The sequence below is a fragment of the Poecilia latipinna genome, unplaced genomic scaffold, assembly GCF_001443285.1.
Source record: "Poecilia latipinna isolate Pla-1442-1.1 unplaced genomic scaffold, P_latipinna-1.0 Scaffold24, whole genome shotgun sequence".
Classification (NCBI taxonomy): domain Eukaryota; kingdom Metazoa; phylum Chordata; class Actinopteri; order Cyprinodontiformes; family Poeciliidae; genus Poecilia; species Poecilia latipinna.
The window spans coordinates 532381-551926 of record NW_015112640.1 but is presented as its reverse complement, the minus strand read 5'-3'; the positions used below and the strand labels follow the sequence as shown (position 1 = coordinate 551926).

Below are 19546 nucleotides of genomic sequence, written 5' to 3'. Positions count from 1 at the left end.
CATGACCGGGTGTTCATCGTCTACAATATAGTTTAGGTAGGTATAATATGTCAAAGTGACATCCTTACAGATGACAGCACTCGACTTTCTGTCTCCACCGCTTTACTCCTTCCTGTACGTGATGCATATGCCTGAGGTTATCCAAATAATGTTACAGAAAACATGATTCATCAGAACAGACCACATTCTTACATTGCCCAAGGGTCCGATTCTGATGTTCACATGTCCAGTGTTGGTTCTTTTGGCAGTGGACAGCGGTAAGAATGGGCACCCTGACAGCTGTGCAGCTATGTAGGCTCTTATGTAACAATCTGCAATTCGCTGTCTATTCTTACACCTTTCTATTACAACCAACTTTTACTTGCTTAGCAGTTTGAGCTGTAGAAGCTTTTCTATTAGACGGCGCTGACCAGCCTCTGCTCCCGTTTCCCTGTCGCTGTTTCACCTCTCTTCCTTTCTTGCACCACTTTTGATGGACACTTAGAGCTGCGGACTGGGAACGCCCCACAAAAGTTCTGGAAATGCTCTGACTCAGTAGTTTGAGCATTTGCTTTTTTTTATGCATTTTTCTTGCTTCTACAGCAACTTCAAGGACAAAATGTTTCTTTGGAACATACTGTCTTTGAAGCAACAGATACAATTCCTAAGAAATAATCAGTGTTATTCACTTCACCTGTCAGTGGTCATAATGTTATGCTGAATCACTGTGCAAAGGTATTCTTCATCTTTTATATTTTTCCTCCGACCTGCCAGACTTTCTTTGCCTTGTAAACTGGTGCACGGCAATACTTCTCATGTCTTTCGAAGTCTTCCAGACGATTGTCAGAGATGTTTTTTGTTTGTTAGGCCACTTCAGTGTGACCCAGGAATCGTTCAGGCATAACATTTTTCTAAAGCCCAAAGAGTAAATGTGCTGTATCTCCATATAGCAGAAAACCACAGAAAAAGAACCAATGCAAAATTGGACATTTAGGTGCTTTTCTGCAGCAACCTGCCACAAAAATACAATTCTCTAGAAACTTTTTTATACTAGAAGCATAAAAAATGCCAAATAAAACTCAGTTTGACATAAGATAGTGTTTTAGAACCAACAATTGAATTCTAAAGTGTTATTTTCAGATATAATTAATTACCTAAATGATGGTGCATTTTTAGGTCCTGTCAGGTTTTCTTTCCTGGTTTTTAAAGAAATCAAGTTCATCCAAATAAGTCCAAAGAAAAACTGAAAGTCATTCAAAACGTGTTTGCAAAGCACTATAAATGTTTTGTGTTTGGGTTTAATATCTGCTGTGTTCTGCAAAGTTTTGAGGAAGCTTAATTATGTTTAGTTATTCTAACATCTGGCCAACTCCTTTGTGTATTAAGCCTCAATGTAGGACATTTTAATCTTTCCATATCCAATTTGCACATGCCAAATTAGATTAAAGGAGTTTATTAATTGCACCAATTTTATGTGAAATATTGATTTAGTGGCAAGCGGATTATACATATCCCTCCACTGCTGCTGCAGATCACTTTTGCAATAATTTAGTTAGAAAAGATGAAACAATTTCTCTCTACTCCCTAATGTTGTGGTGTTTGTTTATACATCTGAACAAAAGCCTTCAACTGAACGTCTCAGGCACATCGACACTTGTTTTCATTTTTTTATAGACAAGTAAAAAAATAAGAAAACATGTAACTGCTTCTGCATTGGCTCCTCCACACATTGCAAATGATAATCTTACCTATTCCAATGTTCTCACTTTTATGAGGGCTTTGGGTTATCCTTCGATTTATGGAAATACTGACATTTTCAGTGATGAAAAATAAAGGAGGGGGTAGTGTGCTCTTATCCAGCTGTGCTTTTCTGCTCTTCACATTTTCTAAAAAAAGAAGGAAAAAAAAAAAACATACCCAGAGGATTTGACTATCTAGAGACTTTGAAGTGGATTAAAACCCTTAAATTAGTGGTATCACAGCCCTCTGAGGAAAAGACAGGTGGACCAATAAACTCTGTATATGTATTAAATAATAACATAAGTGTGATGTAAACACGAGTTTACAAAAAAATGACTCAATGTAAGCAAAATGACCCCTTAACATTGTGTGACTTCCTAGTCATGCAGATATAACTATGCCTTAAACATTGCAAATAATAGTACCGTACTAAAATAGTGATTCCAGTTGTAACTTTACTCAAGATCTATCATTTTTAATAGTCACATGTCAATGTTTTCTACAATTTCTCAAATTTTAAGGCATTTTCGTGTCTTGTTTCAGAAAAGTCTGTTGGACAAAAAAGTTCCGGGCGTGCCATAAAGTCGAACTAAGTGTAGTTTTGTTGGACTTTCTGGCATGCTATGAGTCATAACTAGCTTCAATCAGCTCATAAATCAGCTGCAATAGGTGAATATGTAAACATGCAATATGCTCTCATATGTTTGCAGATGGTTTCAGCAGATGAAGAGATGTACCTTATGTCAAGTCAAGCATCTGGGGAAGGATGCAAAAGCACAGTCTCCATATTTATATAAAATGTGCTTATAGAATGAATGACAGAGGAATTGGAAACAGGTCTTTTTTTTTAACTCAATATATTGAAATAACAAAGCGGCCTGGGATAACCCCTTTTTTTTATTTGGCTAAAAGTTAGAAAACTGTTAGGAAGTTTGTCTGGATACATCTGTAGACAGAACTTTAGTGAGACAATAAATTATGTGTTTGTGAAGAAAAAACTGAGCATAAACACATTTGCTCTATCAGTATTATTAAATATGATGTAACTTGCTTCTAGCCAAGTCAGAGAAGATAAAATAAAATAAATCATATAGTTATGAAGCAGTTGTCAGTATAACTATTGCTTATATAAATAAGAATGTTGTATATTTTAAAAAGTATTCCAAAACTGACAAGGAAACCTTGTATGCTGTAGAATAACAGTACTTTGACATACTATCTGAGAGCTCCTACAATATGTTCTGTCTCAGTAAGAAGCTATGCTACATTTAAATGACAAATTCTTATTAGAAATGATACATGCTCTACAATGTGTCCTAAACGTCTTTAAATTAAGTATTCTTTGTGACTGACTCCTGGTTTTGTGTTTGTGCTCTGCTTGTTATTCTTTGTGCAACAGCCTAACACTTTTTGTCCGTCCTCTCTTCTCTTTCCTTTCAGCGCCCTTTCGTCCCCCCGACACAGAGAATGTAGTTCGTTTTGATGCCTTTGGAGACAGCGTTGGGCGCTACAACATTTTCCACTACCACAAAGAGGGCGAGCGCTACGTCTACCGCAGCGTTGGCTACTGGGCTCAGAGCCTGACCTTAAACACCAGCCTGATTCCCTGGTCTGGCCACGTTGTGCCCACATCCCAGTGTAGCGACCCTTGCAGGAAGAATGAGATAAAAAGCATGCAGCCTGGGGACGTGTGCTGCTGGATATGTATCCCCTGCCAGCCGTACCAGTACCTTCAGGACGAGTTCACCTGTGCTGACTGCAGCTTCGGAGAGTGGCCTCTGGCCAATCTCACAGGCTGTTACGACCTACCTGAGGAGTACATTCGGTGGGAAGACGCCTGGGCCATTGGACCTGTCACTATTTCCTGTCTGGGGATGATGAGTACACTATTTGTCATTGGGCTCTTTCTTAAAAACAATGAGACACCTGTAGTAAAGGCCAGCGGACGTGAGCTCACCTACATTCTTCTGCTGGGAGTGCTGATGTGCTACAGCATGACGTTCATCTACATTGCCAAGCCTTCCACAGCAGTATGCACGCTGCGCCGGTTAGGCTTAGGCACCTCATTTGCTGTGTGCTACTCAGCGCTCCTCACCAAGACCAATCGCATTGCTCGGATTTTCAGCGGAGTGAAGGACGGCGCCCAGAGGCCTCGCTTCATCAGCCCAGCCTCCCAGGTTGCCATTTGTGGCGCTCTGATCTCCTGCCAGCTGGTGGTGGTGGTGGTGTGGATGTTGGTGGAGGCCCCGGGTGTGAGGAAGGAAGTGAGCCCGGAGAAGAGAGACATAGTTACTCTTAAGTGCAACAGCAAAGACTCCAGCATGCTCGTGTCGCTCACCTACAACTGCGTACTCATCATCCTCTGCACAGTCTACGCCTTCAAGACCCGAAAATGTCCGGAAAACTTCAACGAGGCCAAGTTCATTGGGTTCACCATGTACACCACCTGCATCATCTGGCTGGCCTTTCAACCCATTTTCTATGTCACTGCCAGCGACTACAGGGTAAGTTAAACTAGGTCGTATGGGCATTCACGCGGTCTCCTTCTTCTAAGATAACATATCTTTTGCATTGCATTCAGCATGTGCTGCGGTTACCATTTAAATTTTTTGTTCAGATGGTTTAGGGCTCTTAAAATCTGAGTGGAATACATCCCTGTAGATAATGGCTTCCTCTGTGCTGGAAATTGTATTTTATATGCATCGGTGCAGCGCTTGCTTAAAGCCTGTCTGCTCAGAAGGTCTTGACTGGGGATTGTGGTGAAGTGTGTTGAACTCAGAAACCCAGAAAGGAGAAAAACTAACAAACAGGATACAAAACGCACCAATTAGCCCCACAATAATACTCTTAATTAACCGGCTTCAAATTCCCAAACGAAACAGGATCCTATTAAAACATGTATGCAATATACTGTAAATGGAGGATATGTCAAACGCCCAAACACCCACAGCCTCTTGGAGAAATAACAAATTCAATCAGATTAGAGATTCACTATGACTGAGCCATTATAATTCCAACTATTTAAAACATAAAATATGCTGCTTAGTTGTGCCCCTTCAAATTTTAAAGATGACACTTCAAGCACTAAAACTCAACTCTATGTGAGATAAAAATAAAAGTAGTAATGCTGGCTTTTAAAAAAAACAAAAAAAAAACAAATCAAATTCAAAGTTATGCACCACTTTAACTGTTTTTCAAAGAAAGATTCATTGACTTGGAGCAACCTTTTGTCAACTCTAAAATTTGTTCTGTTTAGCTGAATTGAAAACCCTCTGAGCTGAACTTACCCTCCATGTTGTACAACACTTTGGATGGACAAACAGTTAAACCAGTGTTTGTGTTTTGCATAGGAAGATTGCTGGTGGCCTTCTATAAATAGTAAATGTCCTGTAGTTGTTTGGCCCTTTATCTAGTCCAAGAGACTCCAAAATGCTTCACACTACATTCAGCCATTCACCCACACATTCACACTCTGATGGTAATGTGATAGTTAATAGTCTTATCTGACAATAACAACAGAAAGGAAGCCTGGCAACAGGTTAAAGGGTCATTAAAAAAGTGTTTCTGTACAAAATGTCAGTCTCCTGCACTACCTAATTTGGAAACATGATAATTAAAGAAAAAGTCAAGAGTCACCTATTGCAGATATGGTATAAGCTATTAACCTTACTTAAAATATTCTGAACCTTTCCTCTATAATATGCTGGTCCATACTAGAATATTTTTCTTAATGCGTCACCTGAAAAAATGCTTAGCTTTTGAGTTATATCTGACTCAGAATTCAAGGTTTAACTAGTGCTCAGATATTTTTTTAGACACACACACACACACACACACACACACACACACACACACACACACAAACAGGTAAACTGATAAATACATAAATGTGTTGCTGAATGGGTGACAGCTATCTGCAGGCACAGAGAGATAAAGGGAATTGGTAGAAGTCCTGTCCTTAGTTGCGAGAGATTATCCCTCTGGGATCTCACCAGCACGCAATGAAAGAGAAACAGGAGAGAGGAAAAAGGCGACGGAGCCTCCTGACACAGCTGCCTCTGCAGAAACACGGAAAAGGCAGGCAAGACCACGAAGGCTAAATGGGAACTGAATGTCTCTGTGTGTCCCCGTGTGTAGCTGTGTGGAATGGAGTGTGAAAGACTGGGGTGCTGAGTCCCAGCTGTGCTCCCTCTATCCTGGGACTTCAGGGATGCTCAGAGGAAAACCTTCCTCTGGCCCCTTTAGGCAACGTAATTCACAGCTTGAATGGACTCATTAGGTGGATGCAAAACCCCTCTTTGACCGATGAATAATTACTGAAGCGACTGAGTTGGCGGAGAGCCTCTAGTTTTCACAGGCGGTGACACGTTACCAGTGTTCTCCTGGTTTTTACAACCCCACTCAGATTGTTGTCACACCCCAGTGGAAATCTTCAGCTGAATAACAAATACAGATTAGATTGCAGTCAGCCAAGAAATGGTAAACAATGCTAAATACAATCTGCAGAGCCACGAATGGCACATTTGATGGATCACATAAAATAGTGGAGAGTTTCAACTGGGGGTCTCCCAGAATGAAAGTGCTGGTAGCTGTTGGATTTAAAAGTGAATCACAAAATATTCTGTGTGTACGATCATCAACCCAGTGTGAACATCACTGTGTGTTTCTAATTCATCTTATCGCTGCAACATTACAAGCAGAGGTAGATCACTCTATGACTGCTACATAGAGGCGATACAGTACTAAGCTTAAAGTTTGCATCATCAGGCACCTTGGCTGCATTAGAGCAAAAAAACTTCGAGAAGAATTTACAGTCATTCTCAAAGTGACTTAAAAGAGGAACCTTTTTTGTATCAAGACTTTTTAAAATCATATCCAGAAACCTTCGTGATATAAGAGGTTTGTTGTTATTCTGCCATAACTTAAGGTTGTTTGTCTAAATGCCTGTCGGTACATGTCAAAGTGTCGCTAAATATGAATGCCTGTTTTATGATTTTGAATTTTGCTTTAAATGATCTATAATTGGTTTGTAGTTCCTCATAGCTATGAATATAAATTATAAAATAAACTATAAATGTGTGACTGATATATTAAACTTTTAAATGCAAGCTTGATTTCGTCCTTGAAAGGTTTTTTTTTCTGTTGGAAACCTTGAGCACAGAAAGTGCAGTTTCCAGCTGGGGAGAGTTTTCATTGAACAAGTTCGGTTGTTTACGAGTTGATGTCTCTTTGCTGGTTGAAGAACGAATCAAAAATAAATTGCATTTCATTTCTCTTATTAGCAGCTCGGTGCAACAAGGTCTCCAATTTCTCAAATTCTGCCTGTAGCCGATTGACAGGCCTGTGGCATGCTCTCTCCAAGAAGATGTCGGTTCCTGTGTGCATTTAAGCCGTGACTCAGACAAACACGGAGAAAAGACATGGAAAACAATCCATTAATATTTTCTTCCTCATCAATTGGACCAAAGATTGATCAGCCAAACACTTTGTATACTTATCTTATTCAAGTTTTATCTAAACTTGCTCAATGTCAGTCATTGATTTTTATTTTTATTTTTTTTTTTTAAATAAAACGGTTTCCTACTTCATACGCAATTTGATTTAACAAAGTTCCAAAGTGGGAAACCAACCAATAATTTAACAATATGGGACAAATAAACCAACCAACACCTTCCTCCACAGGTAGCCTTTCAGACTAAAACAACCGTGAGTGTTGAGAATGTTTCTAGAGGACGAGAAGCTAAAGTTGGCTCAGAGAGAGGTAACACAAAACCCCATTTCAGGCTGCTCTCTTGTCAGCATGACGGTTCACTAATTGCTGGTTAACAGTTAAACTGATTTACTTTGAGTTCATTCCTCCTTTGTCCTCTCTCAAACTCACCCTTTAAAATAATTTTTGGTCGCTAAAAAGTAAACAAACCCTTTCTTTTAAACTTCAGAGAGGAGAAACTTTTTCTTCAGCTTGGGATACAACTGAGTTTAGGAGTTGTAATAAACTTTTATTTTGTAATGGGTGTAACATAAACTGTGCTTCCTGACAAAAAAGAGAAGAATTACAGAAAGATAATAAACGACTATACATAAATAATAATTGAAAGTAATGCATAAAAGCTATGAACCTGAAGGTTTTTTCTTAATTTCTACCTTTCTAAACAGTTCCATTGAGCAGCAGCAGTAGTAACAGTGATAGTAACAGTCAGAAGTTTACATACACTCATCAGCAGCTTTTAATGCATTCGAACCATTCTTTTCCAGTGTAGAGTGATGATACAACTTCAATCAACTTTAAAAACAGCATCTGGATGCACAAGTTTCGTGCAAATTATCTCTCATCCACTTAAGATGCAAATGATGTATACAGGCCATTTACTGTACAGAAGCCTGGGCACAGAGGATGACTAAATGATTTAGGTTTGGCATCATTGTCTTGTTCAAAACACCCAACTTTATTCAAATTTCAACCTTCAAATCCAAACTATCACCCTGGAGCAAAGGTAGTGGCATCAGGGCGTTGCACAAACAGAGTTGAGTAAATAGGAGCTCTTCAAATGATTCAACTTGATCTTAGTTTAACAGGCAAATGGTTGAAAGTTAAGCTCTGTGATCCAACAGGACGATGAGCCCGAAGTTGCATCAAAACCAGCTTTGTAATGGATAATGCAGACCAACATCAAGTTTCTAGAAGGGCCCTTGATGTAAATGTCCGACTGGCTCGGTAACACTTTATTTGAAGGGGGTTGAATAAGACTGACATGACACTGTCATAAACTCATGTCAGTCTTATTCAACCCCCTTCAAATAAAGTATATTATATTATTATATTATAATATATTATAATACAATATAATACAAATATAAGCTCAGCACCAATACAGTCTTATCAAAAAATCTTATCAAAAAAATCTTAAAAAAAAAAAAAAAATCTTAAAAAAAAAAATAAAAAAAAAAAAAAAAAAAAATAAATAAATAAATAAAATTAAAAATTAAAAAAAGATTTTAAAAAATCTTATTAAAAAATCTTATCAAACTTATCAGTGCTGGAGCTGTCAGCTCCAGCACTCCTAATCACAGGACGCTGTGTGAAAAGTAAAGAGGCTCAATTAAAATCCAACATCAGTGCACTTCAATCTAATTCAACAATGTTCAACATAATCCATTAAAAATAGAAAACTTTCAGCATTTATACGTAGTATTAACAGTAACTATGCTTCTATAAATTAAGTAAATAATTGCAATTCTCCCGCAAAACCATGTGATAAATCTAGGGAAGCTGTTCTGCTAAAAGCTGCTTTTGTTCACTTGCTGCTTCCCTGATATTATCCTCACGGCAGAACAGTTGGTGCACAGCGCTGCACTTGGTGCTCACACCATTTTAATATCAGCATTAACATTCTGGGTGATAACAAACACCTGCTGTGGTTCTTGTGAAATAGCGCGCTTGGCACACACCGTTAAAATGCTGGGCTGTATCCTCTTGTTAAGGCGGGAGGAAAAAGGCTGTGAAGGGGTTGGAAATGATGGAGCAGACTGAATGGAAACAGCAGGGCGAGCACGGTGAGGCAAAAATGACTGAGGGTTAAGTTGCTGATTGACAAACAAATAAAACGTTATAACTCGCGATGTGCAATTATAGGCGGCGTCACGGATGTCATCCGGTTTCTTTCTCGGTTTCACCTTTCTTTGACTCTAAAATTCAAAAGACGTGTTTACTCCTGGGTTTCCTGACTTGGGGCTTTTTGACTGCATTGAAGAAATGTTTGTAAGAAGCAAAAAAATGTCTTAAAAAAAGTATTTTCACTCCAAAGTTTTTGGTGTTTAACAGGGAATCTTTTCATCCCTTTTTCACCCTGCAGGTGCAGACGACCACCATGTGCATCTCTGTCAGTCTCAGTGGGTCTGTGGTGCTGGGCTGCCTCTTCGCTCCAAAAATCCACATCATCTTGTTTCAACCTCAGAAGAATGTCTGCAACCTCCGAGTGGCCACCACCCGCTTCAGCGTCAACACCGGTCCGGCCTCCAGTTTTTCTCAAGGTATTGTCGTAAAAGAATAAATAATAAAAGCATCTAATTATTCGGACCACTGGGTGTGAATGGATTTCAGAACTCGCTCCGAGTCGTGAAGAAGCCAAGCCTCACGATCATAAAAAGATACGTTTAATAAAACAAAGAGATGTTAAACGAGATGAGACAGCAGTCTGATAATCTGGTTATTACGCCAAGTGTTTGTTGTTTTTGCACTTTTCTTGCAAAAGAAAGTGTGTTTTTTAAAAAATCCATTTCATTCCTTCAGAAAATTGTCAGAACATAAACGAAGCACAAATAAAGCCAGAGGGACACTGATGAGATAATTATCTGGTTTTACATAATTTCAGAAAATCAACTTGATATTAATGTTAATAAATGTGATATATTCCACTGAATGTAAATTAATTGAGTTGCTAAACTTCCAGCTCGTTTGGGAGACGAGTGATTTTCTTGATTGTTATTGTTGAAAAAGTGTTCACACCCCTGTCACATCACAATTCTAAGTTTCAATGTAGTTCTGTGGGATTTTCTGACAAACGCACACAAAGTAGCATATAATCATAAAAAGGAGGAAAAGAAAGAATGGTTTTCAGTAAAATAAATAAACACAAATCTGGAAAGTGTGCCAGGTATTCCATGCTTGATTTCATCTGGTTGGAGCACCTTTGTTCCCATGTTTGCTGTCATTTATGTTCCTGTGTGATTTTGGAAAACTTTACCAGATTAAGCAGATTCTTGCATTTGAGTCCACAGTAACACACCCAGAGCAACTTTGGGCCTTCTGGGAGTTTCTCAGATTAATGCTGGATTACCTGTTTAGCTGATTCAAAGCAAGTCAGTTTAGGCTGGTATATAAATAAAAAAAAAACAACAACAACTAAACACTAGGGATTTATCAAATGCTGCATACATTATCTGGATAATTATTGGTCTGTAACAAAAATCTTAGATCTTTTTTCTTTGCTTTTGCAGCGTCAGCCTCTAACGTTGTTCCGACAGTTTGTAACGGACGAGAGGTGGTGGACTCCACAACGTCCTCCTTGTGAAGATCAAGTTGGGTTTATATATATATATATATATATTTTGCCAAGTCTTGTAAACAGAGTAATATAATCACTAGTCCTGAATCAGGTGTCTCAGAAACAGACAGGGTCACGCAGGCGACCATCCTGACTTTGTTGTCCTCAGAGTGCTGTGAGTACAAATGTCCCAATTATGTCATTTTGTTCTTTGACTCGTAGCAGTTTTGAAGGAGATGCCAATAAAGGAAATTATAGCTCTTGTTTTTTGGAGATTCTACTTGCAACAATGGCGTAAATTATAGTAAATCTGTTCAATGTAATATATTCAAGACGTTTTTAATGTAGAATATAGTGGACCAGTTTGTGCTTTTCTTGTAATTTATGTAAATAAAATGTGTTTTTTATAAATAGTAAAATTTGTTTGCAATTTGTTTGACTTGTCCACCCTGTATTGGTCACTTAGAGTGACGGTGGTTGAAAGTGATCTTTGAAAAGAAGTTGGAAGGAGAAGAAAGTCAAACCTTGAGCATTGCATTTAAAGTTACACTTTTAACAGTTTGATTATTCAAACACAATGTATTTTTGCTATGCAGAAACACCATTTGATAATACGACATCAACATCCAACAAAGCCATCCAGAAACACCTCCGTAGTTAGTGGCAGTGGGCTGAAGAGACTGGCGCTGTAGAAAACACGGCCAGCCCAGATACGCTGCTTCACACTGCCATCTTGTGGTCTTTTTATTGTAAATCAGAAAACAGACTATAACAATATGGTTTTCCTGGAAAATTATTTTAAAAATTTGCATGATGGAGAAATTACAATATCATTTAAAATAGTTGTTTTCATATCCAACAGAAAATATTCTCTTAATTTGCAAGTCTTATGCTCTAATGGTACATACACATCTGTAGAATGATTTAGTGATCTGCTCTTGAAACTTGATGTGCACAATATATGAAACTACCATTTTCACATTGTCTGACTTTAATCAGACTAAACGTTTTCTGTTTTAGATTAATTAGGATTATTAAAAAATAATTAAATGCCAGAATAATGGCACAGACAATTTTTAATTACTTTCATCAAAGTCGAAAGTTTAAACCAACACCTAAAACAACACGTTTCCTTTGTGACATCATAAAAAAAAAATAATAATAATAATAATAAATCAGCCAAACTATCTGGAATCTAGTTGGAAATGAAATGCGGATTTCAATTTCGAGATGCCTGAATTTGTTGTTTTCATCTCGCAAACAAATATAAACGGAAAGCTTGGGAATGTACAGACATTCACCATTCATGAAGGAGACAGATTCTGTATCCCAAAGACAAACATGTTTGTGTAGCAATCCTAGAATAATAAAAAAAAAGACATTGAGAAGAAGCTGGTGAGAGAGCACAGTGAAAGAAGTCAAGTAACAATTTTGACCACTCACAGACGAAGAAGCCAAATTACAGTTTGCAAACGGCCCCAAGAAAGACAAAGTCATCTTTTGGAGCCATGTCCTGTGATCTGTTGAAATTAAAATGGGCCATTATCACTATAATGAAAAAAATAGGGAAGCTAAAGAGCCCTACAACACAACCCAAGCTGTGGCAGCATCATGCTGTGGGAAGGTTTTGCTGTAGTAGTGACATGTGCTAATCAAAATGTAGATAACATCATCCGGAAATGATATTACATGTAAATATTGCAAATAAACAGATTCTAATTGTATTTTGCATAGTTTTACAGTGCAACAGTTCTGCAAACAGAACTCTTAATTTTTATTTCTAAAATTTTAAATTACTTAACTCATTTTTTTTCTTTAATTTTGCGGAGATACACTTCCATGAAGCTAACAGTGTTTCAATCTGTTAATTTTTCTTCATTGTTCAAACAACATTTACTTCTGCCCTTAATTCACTGAATAAGATATACATAATAAGATAGTAGTGAGAGTGTTGCAACAGACTGATTAACATAACTGGGGGAAGGAAATTGAACAGCATATGCATTTTATTTATTTTCAAAGGGAGAAAGTTCAAAGTTTCGATCCGTCCATAAAATGATTTTCAGGAAAGTCACCTCTTAGAAGCGGTTCAGAGTTTGACCGCCAGGTGGCGACCGCGGTGAAGCTGACTCCAACGGGAGAAAGATGAGAGAAGTAAAGTCCCACCTCTTCCTTTGGTGATTCCCTTGAATCAGAGAAACAACAGGAAGAGTGTTTTTTTTTCCCGCAGGGAGTATTCGCCGACTTCACATTTATCATATTACAATATTAAGCCCGATTAATATTGTTTTTTTAAAGAGGTAGGTTCCTTTTTCTGAAATATAGATTCATGTCTTTTTTATGATAATTCGTGTTAAACTGAGGAAGCTGCAGCTGTTGAAAACTCGTTAAAACTAATGTTTTATCTTGCTATTGACGTCTTATTGCAGTTGTCGAATGGTCAATAACACGGATAGCCCAAATAATGTGTAAACAGCTTGAAAAATAAGCCTGTCAGCTTTGATGTCCAGCGAAGGGGCGAGTCGAGGCATGTTCCTGCTTGTCCTGGCAGCACGTCCACTAATAAGCGTAGTGAGTTTCTGTGCAGGTTTTGCAGCTTGAGCATGGCCCCGAAGAGAAAAGCCGCTAAAGCTGTCAAAGCAGGTGGGAAAAAGGTGAAAGATGAACCCAAGGATGCCTTCACTTCTACAAAAGAGGCGCTTCTGGCTGCAGGATCACAGGTTAAAGACAAAAGGAAGGTGGATGAGCACTGTCAACTTGTTTCATCCGGAGAGGTAGAGAAATAGCACTAATATTCCATTTATTTTATCCATGAGTAATATTGCAACTGTGGAAAATCTTATGTGTCGTCTCCACAGGTTCACGAGGACTACGACTGCATGCTCAACCAAACAAACATAGGACACAACAACAACAAGTTTTATGTCATCCAAGTTATTAGAGCAGAAAACGCATACTTCTCATGGAACAGATGGGGACGAGTGGTAGGTTGCATCCACCATAATTCAATTAATTCCAGCTAAGTTTACTTACAACTGGTGTCATCGAGGCATTTTACTGTCGGATCAAAGTCGTATGCATTCTAGTCCGATGCAGATTTATTTCCAACTCATTCTGATACGATTCTGTCACATTCGGATTTAGTTATAAGGAGTTCAATTTGACCCTAGTCATAGTACAATCAGTTGATGGCAAAATCACATTGACACAGTCGTTGACGTTGCGGAGAACTCTCCACATGCGCAATGTGGCGACAGTAGAAGGGAATGTCTCCCTTATAACAGGAAGTTGAGAGGACATGAAACCTAACACTCAGATTCTTACCAAATTTAAGATTTAATTCGTTTAGTAGGGACAAGGCACATTAATTAATATTTATGTAAATGTGCCATAATTATTTTTTCATCCATTATCCCTGAAGAATAGACCATGTTCTTTATTCATTCCATTTTTCCTCAGCTGAGTTTTACAGCTGGCCTCTGCAGTGGCTGATGATAGCATTTGAGCTATATTAGAGAAACAAAAACTCCCTGAGCAGTGGGCAACATGACAATTGGAAAAGTCAATTTAAGATTGACATTTTGACAGGCTGCCAGGCTTACAATACTCAACATGTAGCAATTAGCATAGCCATCTGTTTTTCCTGTCTAATTCCCGGAACTTGTTTATTTGGGTTTGATGTGACATCCAGATTCACCATCTGCGACGCTACTAATGATTATTACATTCAACATTTTTCTGAATCTGACCTCAGGGGGAAGTAGGACAATCTAAACTGACTCCATTTACCAACCTGGAGTCAGCCTTGAAGGACTTTGAGAAGAAATTTAAGGACAAGACGAAGAACAACTGGAGTGACCGCATGAACTTTGTCTCTCATCCTGGGAAGTACACACTGATTGAGGTGGACGGAGAGCAGGACGCTGAGGTCAAGGTGTTGCAACAGTTAATTTCTGAAGCTTTGAGTAACTCGCTGTTAATATTTTATTTATATCCTTAGATATATTTTCAGATGTACTTTTTGCTCCACAGGTGGACACTGTTGATGCAAAAGTCTCAAAAAATGTCCTCCCATGCACTCTTGATGGCGCAACACAGAATCTTATTAAGCTCATTTTCAGCAATGACATGTTCAAGGAGGCAATGAAATGCATGGATTTAGGTGGGTTTGTCTCACTTAACCAACCATTTTAAACTAACTGCTTCCTATAACTTTGGGTAGATTAAAATGCTGTTATGCTACATGCATGAAAGTTTAGTTTCAAAGTGTAGTTAAGATCTACATGATCAGGTTACAACATGCAAATGATTAACCATTGTTAGAAACAAAGGTTCACCTTGGCTTCTTCTTATCTTTGCATATTAAAATGTAGGTCTGATAAGTTTTTTTTTTTTACTCTTTTCAGAATAGTTCTGTTTTTTTGTGGGCATGTGTTTATTAGCACAATAAAGATATTAAAACCCCTGATTTGACCAGTGGTATGTGTACATGGTTTTTATTTTTACAGACATCAAGAAGATGCCTTTGGGTAAACTCAGTAAGGCCCAAATAGCAAAAGGCTTTGAAGTTTTGGAGGAGATCGAAGCTGCTATGAGCCAAAAAGGTGGAAGAGGACGCCTTGAAGAACTCTCATCAAAGTTCTTCACCACAATTCCCCACAACTTTGGCAGGAGCAGACCGCCAGCCATTGACACCAAAGAGATTATTGAACAGAAGAAGGAGATGCTTATGGTAAGATTTTCAATTAGAGTGATTTCTTGTCTTTTTTACATAAAGTTTTGTCAGCTCTAATGTCCGTTTCAATGTTGTTGTTCAGGTGCTGGCAGACATTGAGCTGGCCCAGACTCTGAAGTCAGAAACGGAGAAGGCTCAGGATGAGATGCTGGAGACGGTTCCTCATCCCATCGACCAAGACTACATGTCTCTGAAATGCAAGCTCTCCTTGCTGGCCAAAAATACAGAAATCTATAAGGTATTGTGTCCTAAATTAGCATTATTGACTGCTAAAATAATTGTCATGTTCCAATTACTGAAGTATTTCATGCCTTTTGCATTCGAAGATAATCGAGAAATACATGAAGTCAACTACGTGTAGCTATAGCAAGCCAAAGTTACTCAATGTTTGGGAAGTGGACCGAGAGAAAGAGGTGTGAGGCACTCCTGCCAGTTTTGCACTTATAGTGAAGGAGTCCAGAAGTCTTTCAACCAACACATTGTGACTTTCAGGGAGAACGCTTCAGTGAGAATGAGAGTCTCGAGAACCGCCGCCTGCTGTGGCACGGGACAAACATAGCGGTGGTGGCAGCTATCCTGAAGAGCGGTCTCAGGATCATGCCCCATTCGGGGGGCCGTGTTGGCAGCGGGATCTATTTTGCCTCTGAAAACGCAAAATCTCTAGGTTACGGTAAGAAATCTCCTAAGAAAGCAGTTTCTTTGAAATCTTTTGAGATCATAGTATTGTACTTAGCTGAAATGCATTTCACTCATTGCTAGTGCGTCCCTCAAACAACACTGGAGTGATGTTTCTGAGTGAGGTAGCTCTTGGCAATGAGTTCACCATCACCAGAGATGACTGTACCTTGAAGAAGGCTCCTGCCGGTTATCACAGTGTGGTAGCACGAGGCCTCATGGAACCAGGTAAGATGCAGTAACATACTACAAATTTACAAATGACCCTACTCTTAAGGTCTCTAGGTGTTGAAGTTATGCCTTTAATCTTTGGCATACGAAAGATCTTCTTGCTCTTATTCCAATATTCACAAAACAACACGGCAGCAGAATTGATGGCTTCTTTAAGTTAAATTAATATATCAAGAATTTGTCAGTCATTAATAAAGTTGGTCAGTCTCGCCTGTTTTTTTGAAAAAAAAAAAAAACTATTTAAGTTTCTTTTCTCCTTACTGGGTTTGATTTTATTGGAGAATGTAAATAATGGACAAAGAGATTTGCAATTAAATTAATTACACATAACCAAGGAGCATATACATTTTTTTTAATCTGTGATCTACACCATACATGTGAATGACCATTCAAAACTATAATGATTACATTGAATAAATGTCTTAACCTTTTTTTCAATAAATGCAATACTATTTTGGAGTAAAAAAAAAAAAAAAAAAAGGTTTTTCTTTAACAAACTCTAAGAAAAAGAAATGTGAAGTATATTTTGAACAAAAACAAATATGCAGCCAAACATGATGGGGCTGAACAGACCAGGTGTTGACGGGGTCGACGTAGCATTTTAATCTGGGAGTTTTTGTCTCACTCATCTTCCTGTTCTCAGGACAGAAAAACAGAATCAAGCCTTATCAGCCAATCAGAGACTGAATTTAGCAACATGTGACCATGAATTGATTAATAGTCAAACAAATGTTGAGTTAGTTTTTGTTATTCAGATGTATTCTCAATGTAATTAACCACATGTAAATCGTCTAAGTCAGTGGTTCCCAAACCTTTTCTCCTGGGTCCCCCCAGTGGTTTCTAAACTATTTCTGGGCCCCCCCTCTGGCGTACAAATAGCTGTCTGGTTGAACGATGTGTGTGAGCAAAGGGGGTGGGGGGTGGATTCTTAGAGACTCCCTGTTGTACTCAGCACAGGCTCCAGACAAACAAGGGGGGGAATCAACTTTTTGGGGGGCAAAATGAATCGTAGCTGAACATGGACAACACCACCAGCAGCCTACAAGCTACTTGTTAAGCTTAAGGTGATGTATTGATATTAGCTAGTCATCTTTTAGCTAACAATACCTGCATCCAACAGCTTAAAAACTGTGAAAAGTTCTTGGCGTTTTGCTGGTTTGCTGCCGTGATTCTAACACAAACCTACGTAGCTCCGCCCAGCAGCAGCAGGTCTCCTTCACAGGTGGAAACCCAGCGCGAGCGTCGTAGCGCTCATGTTGCGTTTAAAGGCGGCTCGGAAAAACAGGTTACAACATGTTAACAACGGATTAAACAGTTTTAACTGTTTATAAAAGTGACAGAGGACACAGATATGGGAAGTGTGGAAGCCTCTACTGTATCAAATTGACATAGGAATAACAGAGAGTTGGCAATTCTAAGGTAAAAACCCAGCGCATACAGTGTTCATGTTTTTTTTTTTTCATCCAAACGGCTTCTCGTGCCCCCCCCCCCTCCCCCTGCAATGGCATGGTGCCCCCCTTGGGGGCAGGGCCCACAGTTTGGGAACCTCTGGTCTAAGGAATAAAAGGGCAGACCTCTATTTTAGTTACACAGAATCATCACTTAAAGTTACAACTTTAAAAAATAATAAGCAAGTTCAAAAAGTTTCCTGACTGAGAAAGTGTCCATAGTAGGAATATGTTATATTTATTGGAGCCCTCTGCATTTATCATCAGGCATTGAAACAACCTATTGATCATCTAAAGGGTCATAAACGCATCAAGACAGTCAGGAATGCACTGTGGGATTCCTGACTGTCAGAATCAACAAACATCCCTTTAATCTATGAAACTACAAATTTTTAAAGCATTTTTTGTATTGAAAGACAGAAAATCATTCAAGTTTTGTCATATATCTTTTTTCTTTTTTTTTTAAAGAAAAAAAAACTTTGAACACATTTCGATTGTGTTTTTTGTTTTTACACAAAACTCAAAAGGTTCGCCCTGAAAATGCAGTAATGTTCTTTTTTTTAATTTTTATTATTGATTGCTTTTTCTAAGTAATAAAAAAAAACAGTGGAAGATCAAATCTGAGTTTTCATTCTGCACCCCAGCGCTTTAAGAGGCCTATGTGGTTCTGTCCGTTTTGTTTGCAGACCCATCTCAGGACACCGTCATCACTCTGGAGGACAAGCAGGTTACTGTTCCTCAGGGAAAAGCCATCAAACAGCCCCAATACAGGAACAGCAGCTTCAGCAACAGCGAATACCTGATCTACAAAGAGAGCCAGTGTCGCCTTCGCTTCCTGCTCGAGATAGAAATGCGTTAACAGTTTCAGTTTAACAACGAGGCTGTGCAGGTCATCAGAGCATAGCTAATCCTACCATGTTGCATAAGCGCTTCTTTCTCTTTGTGCCTTATAATTGTATGCATGACCCATAGAATGTACTTTGGCTTTGCACATTGTTAGTAAATGATGATAATCTTAATAACAGTAATAATATACTACTCTGTACTGCATAGAAGGTGTTTGCTTTAATGTGTTGGTAACTTAGAGTTGACTATTCTTACATCTTGAAAGGGTTTATTTGCACTCTAGGGGATTTGAAGGATATCCCTCAACTTAACCCCAAAAAGGTACATACTTAGCCTTTGGAAAATGATTATTATTTTGCTATGAAAGCAGAGTAGATATAGCTATGTGCAATATCTGCCTTGCTGTAAGTAACTGACAAGAGAGGAGAAAAAAATAACGAAGGTTTTGTTTGGAACACTTTGAGGTTGCAAAAGGGGTTGACAAAACGGTCTCTAAAAATATACATTTTCGTTATTTAAACGTCACTTCCAGTATGGATTTTCACCTCCATATTTTAAATAAAAGTATAGCAGGATCAAAGGAAATGTACATTTGTGTTTACAGAAGTAGTGGGAAGCTTATCCTGTGGTTCATAATGACGAACTGTTTGTTAAACCAGTAGAAACAGATTGTGGAGGTAATCAAAAGTGATGTCATATGCAAATTACTAACATCTTTACATAATTGAGATTTTGGACTGTGTCAAAATGCTGCAACCTGCTGACCAACAAACTGTTTATTTTGCACTGACAAACTCCTTGAAGGGTTCAATAAATTAAAATGCAGAGCTTGCCTGCATTTAAGCATA

General features: G+C 38.5%; 2 protein-coding genes across 4 annotated transcripts in view; both read left to right on the top strand.

The window, feature by feature from the left end:
• The window catches only part of grm2a (glutamate receptor, metabotropic 2a), a 45930-nt gene extending 34748 nt beyond the window's left edge, over nt 1-11182 (top strand). The window contains exons 4-6 of the mRNA XM_015037260.1: nt 3160-4223; nt 9573-9750; nt 10717-11182. Coding sequence (XP_014892746.1) covers nt 3160-4223; nt 9573-9750; nt 10717-10790 — 1316 coding nt within the window. The 3' untranslated portion in view covers nt 10791-11182. The remainder of the gene's footprint in view (nt 1-3159; nt 4224-9572; nt 9751-10716) is intronic.
• Nucleotides 11183-12575: 1393 nt separating this feature from the next.
• On the top strand, nt 12576-19546 carry parp3 (poly (ADP-ribose) polymerase family, member 3). Of its 3 annotated transcripts, none has more exons than XM_015037274.1 (11): nt 12576-13063; nt 13351-13537; nt 13622-13747; nt 14518-14697; nt 14796-14925; nt 15272-15495; nt 15581-15736; nt 15825-15911; nt 15991-16168; nt 16258-16401; nt 18539-19546. In XM_015037274.1, the coding sequence occupies exons 2-11, from the start codon at nt 13367-13369 to the stop codon at nt 18709-18711; spliced, it is 1569 nt and encodes a 522-aa protein (XP_014892760.1). In that variant the 5' UTR covers nt 12576-13063; nt 13351-13366; the 3' UTR covers nt 18712-19546. The 3 variants fall into 3 exon arrangements, with proteins under 3 accessions (XP_014892760.1, XP_014892775.1, XP_014892768.1); XM_015037289.1 differs by having other exon boundaries at nt 13336-13537; XM_015037282.1 differs by lacking the exon at nt 12576-13063 and having other exon boundaries at nt 13096-13537.